This window comes from Odontesthes bonariensis, chromosome 6 (genome assembly GCF_027942865.1).
Source record: "Odontesthes bonariensis isolate fOdoBon6 chromosome 6, fOdoBon6.hap1, whole genome shotgun sequence".
Classification (NCBI taxonomy): domain Eukaryota; kingdom Metazoa; phylum Chordata; class Actinopteri; order Atheriniformes; family Atherinopsidae; genus Odontesthes; species Odontesthes bonariensis.
The window spans coordinates 31,591,456-31,611,920 of record NC_134511.1 but is presented as its reverse complement, the minus strand read 5'-3'; the positions used below and the strand labels follow the sequence as shown (position 1 = coordinate 31,611,920).

The window sequence follows — 20,465 nt, the reverse complement described above, 5'->3', positions numbered from 1 at the left end:
TGTCATTGTTCGTGGGAAGTTGTCTCTCAGATTTTTGATACTTAACATTATTTTAGCATTATTAAGGATTCATTTACTAAATTTGGTGTGTTATTTATAGGCCTCTAATTAGAAGTGTGTTACTGTTTATAATTAGTAAAGAATATTTTAAAGGTTTGTTTTTTAAATTATGTACAAATATTAGGCATCATGTTGATTATTTTAGAATATTGTGGCAGTGGATCATTTTTCTTAGTTTTATTATTTTATCTAGTACAATGTGTAAATTAATGCAGAAACTTCTTAAAATTGACAACTTTGTAATTGGGAAAAAGCTTTAAATTGATGCTGCAAATTACAATGTTTAATATATTTTTAAAACATTCAAAATCTGTTTTATTTATTGATTGCTAATTTCTTTGTATCATAGTGTTTTTTTTAAATCATTTTAACTTACCTGAGCGCTTTAACTTAAGATGTTTAATTTTAACTGTAGCCTGGTTGCTCATAAAGTGTAATAGATCTTAGTGTGTACCATCTAAATGGTTAGGAATCTCTTCATTGTAGTTTGACAAACTAGGGGCCCCCCAAACAACATCTTGCTTGGGGCCCCCACAAAGCTAGATACGGCCCTGGGTTGAGGAAAGGTGGTAGGAGAAACTCATAACTTTGGAAAAGTCTATCGCGCTGCAACGAGAACCATACCACACTTTTGGTCAGGTGGTACATAACTCTTCATTTCTATTGGCTCATTCATATTAAACGAGTTCCGTTTCCGTTCAGGCCGTTGAACAAACAGAAGTTAGTTCCTACGATAGTTTTCTTTTTTACATATATATATATTTAATTTACATTATTTAATACTATTATCGTTTGATTTATATGAGAATAATGTACAACGCAATAGAGGTTATGTTTGAAGTTTTAAAGTTGTTTTTTTAAGCAAGCATTTATGAGTTTTTTTGGCGGAGGGATATATACACTGCTGCTTAAGTGTGGAGGGTGATTTGAATCACTTACAACGCCACGTCTTTTTTTTTTTTTTTAAAGCATATTTATTTTTGCGCAAACGTTTATTGAAAACGAAACTAGTAGCATTTTATGGTTTTGTGTATATATTTTAACTCGTGTACGAGGTAAGAACCTAATGTCTGTGTTATTTTTAACACTTGCTGCTACTGTTAGCCAATAAGTATGGTTCGTGTGTCATCCCAGGCTTTCATCATCAGCCTTTAGCAACGGTTAGGACTATTTTATTTTCACTTTGTTTCGGTAGTAATTACTTTGTATTTCTGGCAAACACGTAGCTGTAGCTTCTAAAACATTGGCGAACCATTCGACTACATTAACGTAACCTGAATGGTAGAATGTTCTTTTATGTTTACAAGTATTAGCTTTGTTAGCATATTGCTAAAGTACGTTTCTTCCCCCTTTCTGTATGCTTTATGCACTTTGGCACAAAGTTATTTTCATACGTAAATGTTGAATGATATTTTCTGTCAGTTATCCTGGTCTGTGCTTCTTGGAACAATGTACATTTTTATGAAAATGCTCTCTTGTCATCCATGCTTCCCCTTAGTAACCTGCTCTTAAATTGTATGATGCGTTCATGTTGTCAAGACAGATGGCTACAGTAGAGACCATCACTGCTGACACTAAAGAAGATCAGGAGAATATGTCTCACTCAAAGGATGCCACACCCTATGTTCTAAATGAACCATCAGTCCCCATAAATTTCTCTGAGCTCACACCTAGTCAGTTTGGAATATCTGTCGAGAGTTTTACCACATCATCATCATCATCATCAAACCCCAAAGGTGAGTGGACTGATTCCCATTACCTGCATATGCAAGTATTTACTCATTCAGCCAACATTGATTGTTTAATATCCATTAAACCATTTCAGTGGACAAACAAATGCTGAAAATGTTAAGGAAGTTTGTATTTGTGCATATAGTACCGATCTAGTGTTTCAGAAGCAGCTTTATGCTCCCTCTTGCTGCAGATAAGTCTCGTGTTGCACAGATAAAAGCAAGGCGAAGATCCAGTGTTGGTGTCCGGGGATCTCCGGAGACAAATTCCCTTATCCGTTTCATGGCACAGCAGAGGATGAAAACCCCACCAACTTCACAAACTCCACAGGTGAGAGGCTCCTCAACTTGCAAATCTGGCACAGCATTACATCAAACTGGACAATGAGGCGGTGTTTAGATTTCTGTGGCTTTTGATTTGGCCTCTGTATTCAGTACCAAGACCGCCATGATATGTCATGACATTTTAATTGATGACTGTTATACAAATAATCACATTAACAAACTTGTCCTGTCTTGTGTTTCTGTTATGTTCCCTTAACATTTTGTATTCGTGGAGTTGTGCCACCTTTTACAGCACACTTCACAAATCGCCTACTCCTTGTTGTTGGGCTCCTCTTTTAGCCTAGCAAGCCAGACCCGTACAGCAAAAAGCTGTACAGGGGTCTAGTGACGCTGGATAGCAGTGTGGGCGGGATAAACGGCTGTCTGTCAAGTTCAACGCCACGCAATAGGATGGCGCAACAACCAATCAGAGCGATGAAGAAGTTTTACGTAGTCAAGGCGACGTGGTTTGTAGTCTATGGCCTGAAAAGCTGATTTCTCTTAAGCTCTAAACTCTGTAAATATATAACTTTAGCAACATTTGAAACATTTTCAGGCGAGAAAGTAGTCGTTTAGACCCCCAAGGTGTTGAAAATCTGACAAAATACCGGCTATTTACAATTTTGTTCCCACGAATTCAGCGCTATTAAAGCTAGCCGCAGTGAGCAACGCACTTCCGGTTTTGAATGCTCTCGTCCCGTTAACGGAATTTGACCGTTCAAATGCCTTACCGGAGAGTTTTGTCAGCCCTGAGACGAAGATCGGCCCGCCGTCTTCGGTATATCATGCTCGCAATCGACTGGGGAAAGCCTGTTCGCCGGGCGCAGCCATTGTTTACCTCTCTCTGGAACTTTTTTTTCTTTTTAAACCTCTCTCTGGAACTACACACTGAAACGTCGCACCTCTGTCGTCACGACAGAGGTGTGCCGGCCTCCGACCCCGCTCCTCACGATTTGATTGGCTCAATTAAGTTTTGATTTGGAACCTCGCAAAACGACCACAAGTGACTAGACTAGCCCCGGTGCAAATTCCATTTGCGGCCGCTAGGGGCGTCTAGATTTCTAGGCTACTCCTCTTTTGCATTTGGCTTCAAACCGAAATGTTTAGATGTGTAGTTTTATCTGTGATGTTAACATCGATTAGATGTTCATCAAATGTATTTTAAGATTAGCGTCACTGGATACACATTTGGTGATTCAATTTGCCAGAAATGGGAAATATCTCCCAAATTTTGCACTGCAGTTTTTATACAGGAGAAGGTAAAATATGATAGATTTCATTCAAAATGGTGACACTCTGAGATAATGTCTTTCAGTCCACTCACACTGGAACTGTGACAGGCCCAATCACAAAAAGTATTTCTTTTCTGTGCATGAATCTTTTTCAGACTTTTAAAGACCTTTTATGCTTGACACGCAGCGCCACTCAGTAATGTTCAACTGCATAAGCTACTTAAATGTTAATGAATTATTGGCTGCCTATATATAGTATATAGATATTTTCAGTTCTCTTAGCACTGGCCTCACTTTATCAGCAATGCCTGATTAATAATTAAAGCAGTAAGTTGCTGTGTGAGGCAATGATAAACATTGCCGTTGTGGAACCCCACATCATCCTCAGTGAAATTAACATATCGTGACCTGAGGGCAGACACACTATCATGTCCAACTTGTTTAACACAAAAAGACACAATTGCACTGAGCTGCTGTGAGCAGTACAGTAATAATCATCCTACGAAACACACTTTGAAAGCTTTGATACTGACTGTAGCTTATGCATCAATATGAGCTCAATTCAGCTAATGTATGGAGCAAATGAGAAACTGCTGGACCACCTGCTGTTACGGTGCAGCATGAATGACAAAATGACTGCTGGTAAATGGTTTTTGAATATTGTTTATAAAGGATTACTGTGGCACTGAAGAGCTTGGACGCCTGCGACATGTGATTGATTTGACATCAGTTTGATGTTATGTACTAAAGATGTTAACATAAAGACAACTGAAACCTCAGCTCTGCCTCACTTGTAAACATTAACGTGGCTCAGTTTACATTAGGTGGTCTGAAGTGAATATATAAAGCAGAGATACTCATTGCGCGGCTCCTCAAGCTTTAATTGGTGGCTCACACTCGCATAGTAGCTTATAACAATATGGTAACAGTAACAATACATTTTTTTCAAATAACATACAGCGAGTACTGCACAGTATTAAGTATTAATTAAGGCTTAAAGCGGAACTCCGGGGCATTTGAAGCGTGTTTCCATTGCTAGAGGTTGTCAAATACTGCCAGTAGGACACAGAGAGATGCGTATCTGCGCTCCCTGTGTGAAGATCGCTCTGTCCGCACACCCTGTCATGCGAGGCTAATACGTGGTGGCTAAGGGGCAAGCGCTAACCCTTCCACGTAAAACAACAACTTGCACACTGCAGAAATGTCACACCACTTTATAAACCATCCGACAATAAAGTCACACGCCTTACCATCAAAACCATATGCATGGTTCTCACATTACTGGCATGGGGACGTTACAAAACAACTTTATAAACAGCAATTCACTCACCGGCTGGTTGTAGGCTCGCGCATGTGAAAGCCCAAAAGAGTCGATGGAGGATAATCCCATATACAAAACAATTATATTCTCTAGAAAAACTGCGTTCAAGTATTTAAAACATTACAACAATACATGCCCAGTAATATTGTTGTAATGTTTTAAATACTTGAACGTAGTTTTTCTAGAGAAGATAATTGTTTTGTATATGGGATTATCCTCCATCGACTCTTTTGGGCTTTCACATGCGCGAGCCTACAACCAGCCGGTGAGTTACATGCTGTTTATAAAGTTGTTTTGTAACGTCCCCATGCCAGTAATGTGAGAACCATGCATATGGTTTTGATGGTAAGGCTTGTGACTTTATTGTCGGATGGTTTATAAAGTGGTGTGACGTTTCTGCAGTGTGCAAGTTGTTGTTTTACGTGGAAGGGTTAGCGCTTGCCCCTTAGCCACCACGTATTAGCCTCGCATGACATGCTGTGCGGACAGAGCGATCTTCACACAGGGAGCACAGATCTGGACCTCTCTGTGTCCTACTAGCAGTATTTGACAACCTCTAGCAATGGAAACACGCTTCAAATGCCCCGGAGTTCCCCTTTAATGGTGTTTCCTAAAGGGGGCACTGTTAAACCTGGCAATGCAGCCCGCTTAAACCACCGTCACACTTGACCGTAGTGCACACTAGCTCCTTTAGCCACCGCGAGATGCAGGCACAATGGATCGGTTTTTAATTAGAAAAGGGCAAAAACCAGTACAAATACCATGCTCATCTTGAATGTCTCACTGTAGCCGCTTTCGGACAGACCGTTCTAAGAACGCAGTTATCAGAACTGTCCTACTCGAATTTCGTTCTGATAACTGTCCTTCTGTTTCAGTCTGCATTCGCACATGAGTCGGGACTGATGCGCCGCGCGCAGCCGTCTTCTTCAGTGACGTGTTAGCCGTTTAGCGCCACATTCAACAACAAAACAAAACAAAACCTGTAAAAGTAAGGAGAGTAGAAAAAACACCACAAAGAAGCTAATATGGAGAGCGGGGAGGCCACCGTGTTCATGGTCTGCATGATGGTGATATTAATCATGGACGATCACATCAGGCGTCTCACATGGAGGCTGGAAGAGCTCACAGAGAGAGTCAGGAGACGATACTTTTTCATTTCATGAAGGAAGAAAGGAGAGCAGAGCGCCGCAGACAAATGAGACCAGTGTAAGTTTAACTTATTAAACACCCGCCGGTTGTGTCTGTGTCTATGAGGAAACATTTCAGCCGTGATACCATGACATGGGGCGTAGCTACCGACCACCAAACACCTCTGTCATATTCGTTCTATAGAACCATGAAAAGACCCGACCTCGGAGAAGGAGCTAAATAGTTATAGGAACTAAGGGAGATAGCCCCGAGTTCCTGTATGTCCGAACACGGGAGAAAACGGCCCCGCGGATTAAAAGGTTATTAGAACTGCCAAAGGTTCCTACAGTCCGAAAGCGGCTTATGATTACAACAACAAACTACAAATAGAACATGAAGAAAGTCAAGGACATGCATGCCAGCTTCCGCTCATCCCAGTATTAAGGTAAATGTGGTCTTAATTGAAAATGTGTTGGCTGTGTTGTTTCTTTTTTTGTGGGATGTTTTATACGTAGAAATGCATATTTGCAAAAGAGGACTCAGTATGTTGTCGTAATAGTGAGTATCACTGATATAAAGGATACATTTTGACCCAACGTCCTTATTAATGAAATGTCTGTGGCGTGCTTTGGTCAAAATACTAGAGAGATTGAGCACAACAGCTTGCTTTTTCACCAGGTCTTTATATCTGTTCACAGCAGCTGGTTTTCAGGTGCGGAGTGAACACAGTCCGTCTCTGACAGCAGTGCGATGAATATTGTGGTCTTGTGCAAGTGCTGCTATTATCGGTAGCCAGGTTCCAGGCAAGTTTTAGGTTGAACTAGGGACAGTTTTACGCAGGGCTCCATTTAGAGGGTTTAGGGAGACTATTACAGCTGCAGAGATTCTATATAATCTGCTGTTACCTGTGGGACAGACTGTGGGTCATTTTCACTTTAACAGACTGTTTTAGCTATGTTGCTATTGTATTATTACTGTATCATTTAGTGTCCAGCCAATCTGGTACCAATGATGAGGTTTTCCTACCTTTGTTCTGATCATTTCTGCCTAACATGTCATAGCCTACCACTTTGGATAGACAGTTCCCCTTTAAAACAAATTTATCTTCCATTTTCCTAGTTCGCAGTGTGACAGTTTCTGCCCATATGATTGATTGCCTGGAGGGAAGGAAAAACATGAAAGCACCAGCAGTTTTGTGAAAGGTTCAGAGTTTAAACTAGAAGTGCTTAAAGCGGGTGGACAAAAAAATTGGAGCTCTCTGTAAAAAGACAATTGGTGCAGCGCTTTTCCTGTAAGTGGCTACAAACACCGTCTACTCAGTGGAAACAATTGAAAACAAATCCTGGACAGATGCACGTTTTCTGACTTGTGTTAATTAAAGCACAAGCTGCACTGGATTCGCTTTACACCCTGGAGAAAATGTTGACCCCCGAATTATTCTATTATAATCTGAATTATCCCAGACAATAAGATTTTCTAAAATAAATGCTTAAAATGGGATTTTTGCTTAATTTTGGGGGAAACTGATAGACGATGCGATGTCTGACTTTAACAGCACTTTAATATAATCCCTTCAACTGCAAAAGAAATTATAATATTTTTTATTTTATTTACTATTTTATTTTACTATTATAATCTTTTAAGTCAATTTTTATTCTTTAAAATATCCACATTTGGCAGAACCTTATTTTGACTTGCTGCCATTTCTTTAATCAGTTTTGCAAACGATATGATCGAGTCATTCTGGACTCAAGTGACTGAAAAAATAAACAGCAATTTAATCATCAACCTCATGTTTAATAATAATTCTAATAATCTATTAAAGCAGTGAGATGTTTCTTCATTGTATTTACATTTTTACATGCATATTGTGATTTAAATGTAACCGTTTAAGTCACAGATGTCAGTTTTTGTTGCAAAACATGAGTATTTAGTACTTTTTTTCATCAGTAAAACCTCTGAATTCCACTTCATCTACAGACTAATTTAAATTTGAAGTGATGAGACCATTGATTCACCCCTCACCACTGAAACAAGCGTATGAACGTGATGATTCAAAGATCCCGTCGAACACGTTAACTTTGGCCGGGATCGAGAACATGGTTGATATCTGCTCTTCATCGCTGTAATCTCTCTCATTTGAATGCGTGGAAGGGTTTTAAGCAATGTGATGGGTAAAAGAAATCTGTCGGTCAACTGTACATGAACTCATTATTTATTTTTATAAAGTATTTTTTGGGCTTTTTATGCCTTTAATGTTAGGACAGTTGGAGAGAGACAGGAAGCAGGGGGCAGAGAGAGGGGAAAGACATGCAGCACAGGGCCGCTCGGTGCGGGAGTCGAACCGGGGCCAGCTGCAGTGAGGACTGTAGCCTCTGTACATGGGGCGGCTGCTTAACCCACTACGCCACCGACCGCCCCATGAACTCATTATTGACTCAAACAGAAAATAGGTTGAGATATGAGGTGCCGTGATTTGCTGCTTCAGATAATTTTACTTTTGGCCTTTGTAAACTGTCAGTTTATTCGACCAATAATGTAACAGAAATTAAGTTTGAATCCACATGTAGAGACTGTAAGTGCACTAGCTGCTCCTGATGTGTTGATCATCTGTAATACAGCACGTCGTATTTACACAAAAAAAATTCTCCCTTTTTCTGTTCGGGGCAAAGTTTTTATTCAGTAAAAAGCTTATTGCATGTGAGATGACGTCTCTCTTTGTGGGTTTGTGTCATGGAGTACACAGGATGATCCAAATGGGTCCTTCTGAAGGACATCCTGCACATAAACACTGCATCTTTATAATTGTTGAAATATCAAGCAGTTATGTCATTTCGACAGCGGTGACTTGCATACAAATAGTTTGCATGAACTTTTATGCCACTATTATGCTACAAGCCTTGTACTGATTTGATCATTCAACTAACTCCAGGGCTGTCCACGACCAAGGATTTTGTTGGTCGACCAGTGGTCGTCATTTACTCCGATTAATCGACTAATCGACGACCCCCCCCCCCCCCCCCAAAAAAAAAAAAAAAAAAAAAAAAAAAATTGAAAAAATTGTGTTTTTTTTTTTTTTTGTTTGTTTGTTTTGTTTTTTTTGTTTTTTTTTTTAAACAACAACATTTACCTTTAATGCTCGGCTGCCGCATCTATGCGCATTTACCAAAATGTTTCCTGGTTCGTCTAAACACTAGGCCTATAGCCTACACAAAAATCAATTGACTGCTCAGTTCTTCTCTCAGTCGGAGAAAAAACCCGACGTAAAGGCCCATTTATGCCCTACGTTAACTACGGAAACGGACGCTTTCACCCGGTTCCGGGGGGGCGTTTCATCCGTCAGTTTGTCCGTAGGTCAAGAGCTTAGCAATCCGGTGAGCTCTGGGCGAAACGGAGCAATACCAGAGGAATTCGTGGGGGCAGTAGAGAGTCAGGAGCGTGTTGGCTCCGGAAGTTATGGAGGAAGAAGAAGAACGAAGAGTAGGAGATTAAAACATTTTAAGATTTAAAAATGCCAGGTAATGGAGGAGAGAATTTGTGAGATGGTCAGGGGGTATATACATTTGTATGACTGCAACTTCCTCAATTGACGCCATGTTTCTCAAACCCGCGGCCGACAATGACTCAATATATAATACCGCCCTCTAGAGGATTTCTTAGGGACGTGCGCAATACGGACGGAGGCATAAACAGAAGCTCCGGGAGCAACGTATGGACCGGACAGACGAATTTCGTCCGGTTCCGTAGGGCATAAATCGGGCTTAAGTGACCATTGGCTGACAAGCAGAATTTTACAAGCGCACAAGCCGGGTGCTTCAAGTCTGCCCTCTCTTTACACGGGCAAATTATTTCAGATTTTGACATTCTGAATGTGTCACAAAAAATAATCAGAAAGACAGGGGGAGTTTGAACATTCTGACCGCGATTTGGATCTCACCACGGTCCATTCTGACCGCGATTTGGATCTCACCACGGTCCATTCTGACCGCGATTTGGATCTCACCACGGTCCAATGGAGGATAACAGATAGTGTCGGTGCTTAAGCCGATGGTCACACTTACCGAGTTGCTTTCACAAGATGTTAATGCATCTCTCTCTGCCACGCTGCCCATGCTCATAAACATGAAAAGACGTCACCAAAATAAAATAAATAAACCTGTTGCTGCGCGAGGATGACAGCGCGGCCGTGATATGTGCGTGGTAACAGGGTCGGAAAGTACAGCGCTGACCGGCCACCTCTGTTCCAGAAGGCGCTCCAACATGCAGTGGAGTTCCATCTCGTGGAGACATCCTGGATGAGTTTGTGTTCAACAACGTTCTGTTGTATTTGTTTTTCAGTGAGAGCCACTGTAGCCTTGGCACTTTTCTTAAAATGTCCAACAAGACGTCTGGCAGCTGCTATGACACGGCAAATGGGATCTTTTTTAAGAGCCGCATTGATGCCCCGCTGCAAAGTGTGCCCTGCAACGAACTCCTTGGACGTTACCCCAGGACGGGTTAACTAACTGCGCTAACTGATCGTTCTGTCCTTGTGACACTAATTTACCGTTTTGATTTGTTTGACGTCTTCCTTTGTCAAGCCTTTCAAATTAAAAGTCCCGGGAGCCCTTTGACGAGACGCGGCTTTTTTTTTTCCTGCGACCAATCAACCAATGGAATTTGGTCGACTGGTAATTTTTTTGGTCGACCAACGACCAATCGATTATTTGCCGTCAGCCCTAACTAACTCCTATAAAAAAATTAGACATTAATCAAAATAAATGTATATGTTAAATACAGTATATTTGCCTTTCAGGCTTTCTAAACACATTGCAGTTTAATTCACCGTGTCCACAGCAGCGAACGTAATTATTCTTAATATTTCCCATTATAAAAATATTAAAAGTAGCCCAAATCCAAAGTAGAAGAAGACCCTGCTCAGGTTTCCTGTCCCAGCTCAACCTTTGTTGAGGATGGCTTGTTACTGACCAATCAGGGCCAGGAGGTGGGCCCATATAAATACAGGCCAGTGTCAGGAAACTGCACACAAGCTCTTATGTGTTAAGCATTGAAATGGAAGTTGTGCTCTTCAAATGTTGTCTGGCAGCTTTCTGCATGTTTGGAACATGAACATTAGCATATAGTGGACTGTACACCATGCTGGAGAAGTGGTTAAAGAAGTTTCTATGTACTTTAGGTACTTTTTTTTACTCTGAAATCTACCAGTTCTCAACTCTCCATGGGGTGAGTGAGTCTGATAATAAAGCAGTACATTTTTCTAATTCTACATGATGTATGTCATTTACTAATGCTTTGTACAAGGTAATGATGATAATACTCGAGCGTGTGGCTTACTGTAAAATTGCCTGGGAGAGATGCTCATCTAAGCAAACCAAGCACCTGAATTGTGTGTGTGATGGATGGATTCTCAGTAATATCACTTTTGTAATTTCAGAAGTTTATGACCTGTCAAGCTGCATCACTGAGTAGATGTGTTTATTTTTGCCATCTCAACTCCCAGCTTGTTAGAAGTAGCCCCTTGGTTCCTCGGGTTGCCTCCACACTGAGGCAGAAGATGGCCTCTTTCCAGAGCCTGATGGATGTTGTGGAGAGTGATGCCTGTGATCCAATGCCAGTGAAGGACTCCAACACTGGAGGATGCATCAGGACAGGAGATTATCTTTCTGGTGAGGCAGCCTCATCACCACTAGATTAATAGTTCAATTTCTCCATGAGGCTCTATGCCAGTAGGATTTCTTTATGATGTCTGGAGGCATCGTTCAAAAGCAGTGGATTATTACATTTCGCAGTATAAGCCTCACTCAGAACATCTTACAGCCGTCATTTCTTCTGAGCTTGGTCAGCTGCTTAAATGGGACACTTTCCAAACTGAAATGAGACTTAATCTCCAGGCCTTTGATCAAGGTTTTCTAAGTTGTTTTATGACGTGCTGATTTAAATGTCTTTAACTGTGCTGTCCTTAAATCCTATTTGTTTGTTTTTATTATGTGTATGGAATTTTCCCTTTTTCGACGGATGTTTTTTCCTCTATCAGATGCGATCAGCTGTAGCGCCGGGAAGGAGAACAACCCTCCAACAACGCCCACACCCAGCAAGAGGAGGCGCCTTGGCCCCCTCGAAAGCTGCAGTGTGGAGATTAGCGAGGCCACTTTTCCTGTCCCTCTCTCCAGTTTGAAGGAGCAAGAGGTTCGTTCACTCAGACTCACTTACTTGACTGTTGTAAATAATTTAACTAACATGCAAATTACTTTGAACTCGTCTCTACATGGCAGATCTCTGTGCTAAATGTGAAAGATTGCAAGTCTCTGAAAAACAAAAAAATAATGCACTCAACAAAGCTGCGTTTGGGTTGTCCACTGGTGATGAAATAAGACCAACATATGGGTGCCTCTAAATCTCTTTCTAGTTCCATCGGTCAGAAAATTTAAAAAGGATTGTTATATTTTAACAGTCACTCTCTGATCTGGTTCCTTCTGTGTGACACAGACACCGTTAGAGGTGCCAGCTACAAGCAGAGGTATTTTTAACCTTATTAAATGCTAGTTGGGTTTAAATGCTGAAAACACACGCATGTAGTAACCTTGATAATTTTACCATGCTGCCATAACGTTTCCGCTAATAAACCTTTAAGGTTAATCGATAACTGAATTGTGTTTAAACTTGAATGTCTGACCATTGTGGTTTTCTGTGGAGCCTTTTTGAAGAAACCGATTCAGGTTGCCATTAATTAGGACGGCAAAGGAAACCCAGACGTTTCCCATCTCTCAATGTTGACTTTAAGCTGATTTAAAAAATAATAATTAAATTATTATTATTAATAATAATTAAAAAAAAATATGGGTATCAAATCAAACTTATTTGTATAGCACATTTCATGTACAAAACAATTCAAAGTGCTTTACATAAAATAAAAGCATTGCAGCAGAGAGTGGAAGAAGCATTCAAAATACATAAAAGAATATAAAGAGAAACAATTAAAATAATTTTAAATTAATTTAAAAACAGGCAACAGTAAATTAAAAGATATCGTGCAGATATCACGATATCATAGACACATGAGAAAAGAAATGTTTTTAACCTGGATTTAGAAATGTCTACATTTGGTGAAAGTTTAATCTCCACTGGCAGTTTGTTCCACTTATGACAAAAATGACCCCTTAACATTTTCCCTCGTGTTGCTGGCATCTTTTCACAAATATAGCACTTGAAGAAACTGCACAGACATTCAACCGCATAAGGAAAAACCATCCATGCTTGCACTTTGTAATGCAGAAGGAGTCAGTTTTTAATATGCAGCACCGTTCTTACTCAGTTAGGGTTTGCTTTTTTATGTCGAGACATCTCAAAAACCTGTGATTCAAAGTAAACCGTTAATGTGTAGAGGTCAGTCGTTACGCTGAGCTGCCCTTCAGAGTGATCTCTCTGATCAACATGTTGATGCTTTCATGTTCGTGCAACAGAATGAAACATCTTCTGTATTCTCTCTTAAACAGGAGGCTATCTGTAAACCTCAAAGCCCCGGCCGACCGCCCTGTGGGGATACTGCAGGTGCTCCAGGACCCCAGCGGTCCTCCCCCTCTCTTCCTCCTTTGGTGGAGATGAAACCTACAGGTAAACACACACTGTGGCCTTACTGGGTCGTTGGCCTTTCATCTTGGTTTAGCTTTCCCTTTGAGGCTCGTTGCTGGTGCCGCTTTTTTCCACTTGGACTGCAAGGCTTCATTGTTATGGACTCAAAACTCTCATGATAAAGTGCATTTTAATTCTCTTTGTTAAAGAACATCATGCATGTTTCTGTCTATCTGCGGGGTGTTAACTACATAATTGTAGGCCATCAACAGACAGTTGATGCTTAAATGACCATCACTGTAACTTGGAGTGGCAAATTCAGCTACCCCAGTGCTGAAATGTTGTTGATGTGTAAAAGATTTTTTCTTGTGTCTAGTTTACAAGAATAGTTTTCATAAAAGCAAGAATGACCTAAATCTTTTAAGTATTGAAATATCTTTACTTTTGACACTGTGTAATAAAAGGTGAACGGCTTATTCATGCGTTTAAGGTTTTGCTGTCTTACAGGAGAAGACGATTCCACCAGAACATCGGCAGTTAAGAAAAAGAAGCAGGTGCGCTTTGGAGGTCCCCTCTTCCCTGAGTTCTTTGATAAGAACTTGCCCCCCAGTACTCCATTAAAGAAGGGGGGCACCCCGGCACGAGCACCCACCCCAGGTGGGAGCTTACAGCTACGCTCGGTGCTGAAGACGCCGCAGAGGAGTGAATCCAAGACACCACAATCACAGCCTCAGCTGGGCAGCCCCGCTGGGTTTGGTGCCTCCCCGACACTTGCAATGCCTTGCAAGCGCAGAGCGCCATCTGAGGGAGAAGACGGTGCAGGAACGGATGGAAAGGTAGAAAACAGTCCGGGGGTTAGTCTATGCGTGGCAACGTGTATGTAATGATAGTATGGAGGTTACACTGCACATGTCAAGTGATGACAACACTGAAAGTTTACATTGCCAAGTTTTTTTTGTCCTTAATATTGATTAAAAGTTAACTGACACTTGATATAAGAAATAAAGTGTTAGCGCTTTGTGTTTTATTATTGTTAGAAAGCAACTTTTTCTTGAAAGAACCATGTGACTGTGTGTATTATAGTAAGGACTAAATGTTTTTTTCTATTTTGTGGTCTTAGATCATTTTCCCCTCAATGGATGAGATTGACTCTGCAGGGACATGTGATACAGGTTGATTGTTACATTTGACTGATCCTGAGAGTTTATCATCTCTGGAATCCAATCCCGCTCTGTATGATAATCGCTCTTTCCATTTGTTGCATTTTCAGAGTGTATATTTGATACCCAGCCGTTGAATTTAAACTCTGCTTTCTACGAGGAGTCGCTTTCTCATGTTCTGACAGGTAAATTGTTGTTATGCTCTGCCTCTTTCCTGCTTTCTGCTGTTGGTAGTTCACTCAAATGAATTACATTGTAGCCTTATTATGATTATTTAAGACTATCACACTTCATTTTCTTGTTTAAATTGCCTCTATTAACCAGTATAAAAGAACAGCTGGAGGTCTATATGTAAACATAATTTCCCACAGTTTTGAGCTTTGACTGGAGCTCTTTTTATAATGGTATTGTGTTATTTTCCAATGCTTTGCCATTGCTCCTGAGAGAAATAGTCCCTCCAGGTCTTTTATTTCAAGGCACTTAAAGTCCATATGAAATCTTTCTGGCGCCTTTCAGCTTTTCCACTTATTGTTATCAAGCTCAATTTAAAATGGATTCGGTTAATGTTGTTTCCTCATCAATATTCACACAGTACTCCACAGTGATAATTCAAAAACTAGTTAAAGTGTTAATTTATTATAGATAAGAATGAAATATCCAATTTACATAATTATTCAGACCCTTTGTTACGGCACTTGTAACTGAGCTTGGCTGTGTTCTGTATGATTGGTAAACATCACCACATCCGACACATATCAAACAATACTTTTCTTTTTTCTTTTCTTTTACTTTTAGAGTCAGGCGGATTAACTCCTGTGTTAACCTGTACATTTTTCCTCAGAGTTGGACACCAAACCCAGTAAAACCTCCCTGATGGATGTCCTGGATGAGTGTGAATTTGCACCAGAGGAGGAGCAACCCAAGGCAGATGTTGAAAGTCCAGCTCCAGCTCATTCCAACAGGAGAAGGAGAAAGGTCTGCACATGTTAAGAATTTCTCTTTTACACACTTTCTCTGAAGATATGTACAGCACCTTGCTACATTGAAATATTACTATAATTTAAATAATCCTTTTACTGTATTTTAAGTTAACAAACACTTCTGAATTTTTGTAACTGCAGACCAGTCCAGTACAGGAACTCACCAGTGAGGCTCCAACACACACCAGCAAGCGAAAGAGAAAGGTCTGCTATTACCACCGACTCCTCTCAGCTTGATCTCACTTGTTGAAATCTCCATTTGGCAGACAAGATGGTCTTTTTTAATAATTTAGAGGTCATAACATGTTCGTATCTAATCTACTTTTTAATTCCACTGGATCTGAACCTAATCACATCCAGAGTTCCACTTTGTCTGTGTGCAAGAGACAGTCTGCTTAATGTATGCTCAGGCCACCTCTCTGTTCCTCCAGCAGCCAGAGGAGAGCGAACCTGTGAAGAGGTCGACACGGTCTGCTGCCAAGTCGGCCTGTGGGAAGATGAAGGTGAGTTGGCCGAGTCTGCTCATTTGATTTCTCTTTACATCACATCACAGAGGAGTCAACGTGTTTCTCTCCTGAGGGCAGTCATGGAGCTGATGTCTGCACAATCTCACTACAACTTAATTTGTATGCGTTAAAGATATGACATATCTTTAACTCGGGCAAAGAAATCTTTATACGCCCAAGTGTTGCCCCTACCTGGGGCCTTAAATTGCATCCCTACATAGATCTGATATGCATGCACACCTTATGATTGTACTTTCTTAGAGTTATATAATGTTGCATTCATAAAGTTGCCTGTTGTGAACAAATCACACTGCTTTTTAATGTAATGAGATTGCAGAATCTAAGTTCTAGCAGGTCTTACACAGAACTCCTATACCTCATGAATATGTGTCTGAATGTCTTATTGGTCTACTTATCCAACGAGTGAGAGACGAGCTGATGAAATGTATTAAAAGTGGGATCTAGGTGCTGTAAAATCCTGTCTGAAGCACAGTGTCATTCATCTGACGATCCTATCAGCCATTTACTCACCATGGTCATTTATTTTGCCAAGAGCAATTATAGATTCAGAGTTTTAAAGTTGATATCATGGCTTGATGTATGTCAAGCCTATTACACAAACCTCTTAACTTCTCAAAATCTCAGTGTCGTAACTTTAGAATGACCTTTGAATAATCATCATTTTCACTTTTCCACCAGTTAGTAGCCAGGTTTCCAGATTTTTGATGAGCAGTTGAATGATCTGAGTAAGGAAAGGTTAATGGACATGGTAAAAAAAAAAAAAAAAAACTAAATTTATATAAAAATGATTTTATATGCTCACTTAAGGTGGTTTTGTTCAGCTTCAAAGAACTGTTGATGCACCTTTAATGTGGGAATGGAAAAAAACTTTGAATCATGTCTGAATTGGAATAGATGAAAATGATGTGACTTCCGTGGTGTTTCTGGTCTGAGTGAGCAAACTATGAACTCGCATGAATGAATGGCCCCTTTCCTCATATGATCTGATATCCCAGATATTTACAGAGATTAAATTCATTTCTGAATGAAAGTTTTCACCATTTTCCTGCTGTAGATGTCCACTGCAGTAATTGTCAGCCAAAGCATAAGAACACTGACGGGCAAAGGGATGAAGACAAGTTTTTTCACTTATGGACGTTACTTTGACAGCAGCTTTCCACCTAAACATTTTTAACGCTAATGATCTTTATTCAATATGTAGATGTTTTAGTACTTGAGGACAAAAACAAAGTTGTGGACGAGAATTAGTTCCCATCCCTTTTTAAAATGAATGATGATCTATATGAATAAATGGATAATTGCCAGCCAGTAACAGAAATTCGGGTGATCTGTCAGTTGAAATTTCTTTTTATACGGTGCTCTACAGGTGACGTCCACAGCTAATCGACGCTGGAACAAAGACGTGGACCGCTCTCTGTACGGCTCACGTGCGTACGCCTCCAAGAATCCAACGCTGAGTCCCATCACAGAGCGGCTGTCCCTCAGCAGCCGGTCTCCAGCAGCACGCCAGGCTCTAAGCTGCCCAGGTAAAATATGCAAGCAGTAACGATCTAAGCTCAGCTGTTTTTGAAGGCCCATAAATAACTGTTTTCTGAAGAATTTTTCAGTCTGTGAAACAAATTTTCCTGAGATTTTTTTTTTTTAAATTTATTTATTTATTTTTTTCTCATCAGCCCCAAAGCAAGAACCTGTCGACATCGCTGACTTGGCGAAGGACACTCGAGCAACAGGTGATCCTGCTGTGACAAAAGCACTGGAAAACCGGTCACAAGATTCGGTCGCATCTCCCAAATCTAGTGACGCAAAGGGAAACCGGCTGCTTGGGTCAACGGTTGGAAAAAGAGGAACGAAGAAAAAGGTCTGTGCTGTTGACAGTGAGGAGCTGCTGGACCGAGCAGGCGGGGAGACGGAGGAGCATTTTGAAGATCAAACCACTTTCCATCTTGAGGTTTTAAGTGGAAACCCATCAACCAGAGAAGTTGATGTTAAAGAACTTTGTATCCAGATTTCTCCAGACACCTGTTGCACCTCAATGTGGCCAGGGAAATCAGATCATGTTCATCTGGAAGTATCCACCTCAGACTGCCCAACTTCACCTGAGGAGTCCAGGAACACGGAGCCAGTGCTGAAGAAAGTCAGGCGTGGGAGAAGGAGCTCAGCTCTACATGAGCAGCAAAAGTACACAGAGGAACACCAGAGCAGCTGTGATGTGGACGAGAATGGACCGGGAGACCAAGCAGATGGCCGGCACCAGAAAATCCAGTCAAGCTCTGCTGGTCTGGAAGAAGTGGGGGTATCCTATGCGGACCTTGCCCCTTGGCAGGCTGACTTTAATTTTGAGGATGTGTTCAAACCTGTCGCCACTAGAGGGCAGCGTTCAGTTCGCCGCAGCTTGAGGAACCAGAGCAACACAGAGCACACCAGCAAGAGTGCGGGACTCGCCTGGCTGCCTCGCACCTCCCCTGAGTCAATTAAAGGGGCTCGCAGGAGGACCCGCGGACGACGGCCCAGTGCTGCCCTACCTGTCCCCGAGGAGACGCAAGACGCCTCATTTAATGAACTAATAGTAAAGACTGATGACTAATCATTCCTTATTCCCTCCTAGACGTCCCTGTTTTCCTAAAGTAAAATGGTTTGATTTTCCAAAGAGACCAATTGTTTTCCATTAGCTAAAACATTGATGATTTTGTTCACAGTGAATTATTGGTGCAACCAACAATTTCTAACCTTTTTCCCTCTTGTAACCTAGCCAGTCAATACACTGAGAGCCCAATCATTTCTGCTGACCACCTCCAAATCAATATCCCACCACTTAGCTGGTAATCACAGTGTATCTTCAGCATTCCCCTCCAAAGTCACTAGATCAAGCATCAAGTCAAAATCTAATTCAGTGGATAGATAAAGATGGCTGTACTACTTAATATACTCAATTTGTTGTTCATTTGTGCTACCTGCGATGGTTATTTTTCTATTCTGAACAGGTGGCTTAATGTATTTTAAGAGTAATGAAATGTGAAAATGCACCTTGCTAAGCTCCACTTCTGAGTAAATGCTTTGGTTGTGTGTGTGTAAAGACAGCACTTTAGACCAAGCTGTGTTCATTTACCCAGATGATTTAGTCTCATTTTGAAAGAATTCATCCAAACAATAAACAGCCACTCTCCTTCTATGTGGTTCCAGCTGTGTGGTCACTTTAGTTCAAGTACAGAACCTAACTGAATGAATTGCTGTGTGTCTTGACCATTCTGATTTACATTTTGACCACATCCAAACACAAGTAAATTGACCTTCAACCTCTCATTCCACCAGTTATAGATTTAAATCAGCTGCTCTTTAGTTCCTCAATCTGTCTGTCAGAGCAGAAAAGGGAGAGCAGAAACAAATTGAGTTTCAAATTCAGTTCACATTGGAAAATTGGCTCCCAGAATGATGCATGACTGTAATCTATCTACCACTGGATTATTGACTACCTCCCGGTACATCAAGTCCATCACTTGGCTGAAGGACGTGAGAGGGTTCTGGCTCCCAACTGTCTGCCAAAGTCTGTATCTTCGCTGCAAGATGGATGGACAAAATCATAACAGTAATGTGGCGAGTTGATGCAGTGGGGATACACTGCCATCTGGTGGCAGCTTGAAGGAGTTTCATATAACCAGGTACCCGTTTGTCAACTTGATCAACAACGTTGACTCGAAAGAAGTCATAAGAACTGTTATGAGAGTTGAGCAAAATATTTTTGTTTTTCCTTTGTAAAAGTTGTTTTCTAGCTTTTTTTTTTTTTTTTGCTTTTTTTTTCAATGTTTGGAGTTATGACTGCTTGCCCCTGTTTGATCAATTCTCATTTTAAACTTGCACCATCTTTTGTGCCTAGGTGTTTTTATTGTTTTGAGTTAACAGCCAAACTGCTGCACCTCTATACAAGTGGGTGTTGGGTGTGTTGTCTGTGTGGAAAAGACGCGGGAAAGTGTGTGTGTGTGTGTGTGTGTGTGTGTGTGTGTGTGTGTGTGAGAAGCCCCTGTCCCTGGCAGACGGGCATAGTGAAGACGGCTTAACGCAAGAACAATGGGGTCCTTTGACCAAAACGACGCCCCCAAGACATGTGGCCTCCTGTCACCGTGGCAACCCCCCATGGGACGGAGAGTGGGGTGACAGCTGGAGGGGAGGACTTACAAAAATGGAGTCTATTTCTTTCCACTGAAGCTGTCCTGCTCTATATCTTTTGCCTCTTCTTCCTGTCCTCCTCTGCACTTGGCCCTTATGAATGTGGGTAACATCTCTCTTTACAGCTTCATGTGATTGACCTTATGGGCTTGACTCCCCACCTCCGGCTCCTGCATACAAAAAAAAGCAACGATAAATCAGTTCTTTACAGGCTCTTGTTGCTGTCAGTAATGAGAAAGCATTGAGCCGATTGACAAATATGGGGCTGAGCCG

At 41.1% G+C, this 20,465-nt stretch overlaps 1 protein-coding gene across 6 annotated transcripts; it reads left to right on the top strand.

Annotated features, from left to right (window-relative positions):
• Positions 1-978: 978 nt before the first annotated feature.
• Positions 979-19,848, top strand: cdca2 (cell division cycle associated 2). Of its 6 annotated transcripts, none has more exons than XM_075468322.1 (14): positions 979-1,115; positions 1,604-1,796; positions 1,985-2,121; positions 11,296-11,461; positions 11,830-11,981; positions 13,289-13,406; positions 13,872-14,200; positions 14,485-14,536; positions 14,635-14,709; positions 15,366-15,499; positions 15,646-15,708; positions 15,936-16,007; positions 17,398-17,557; positions 17,705-19,848. In XM_075468322.1, exons 2-14 carry the CDS (start codon positions 1,604-1,606, stop codon positions 18,613-18,615), a joined length of 2,562 nt encoding a protein of 853 aa, XP_075324437.1. In that variant the 5' UTR covers positions 979-1,115; the 3' UTR covers positions 18,616-19,848. The 6 variants fall into 6 exon arrangements, with proteins under 6 accessions (XP_075324437.1, XP_075324435.1, XP_075324434.1 ...); XM_075468320.1 differs by having other exon boundaries at positions 1,600-1,796; positions 15,939-16,007; XM_075468319.1 differs by having other exon boundaries at positions 1,600-1,796.
• Positions 19,849-20,465: the final 617 nt, after the last annotated feature.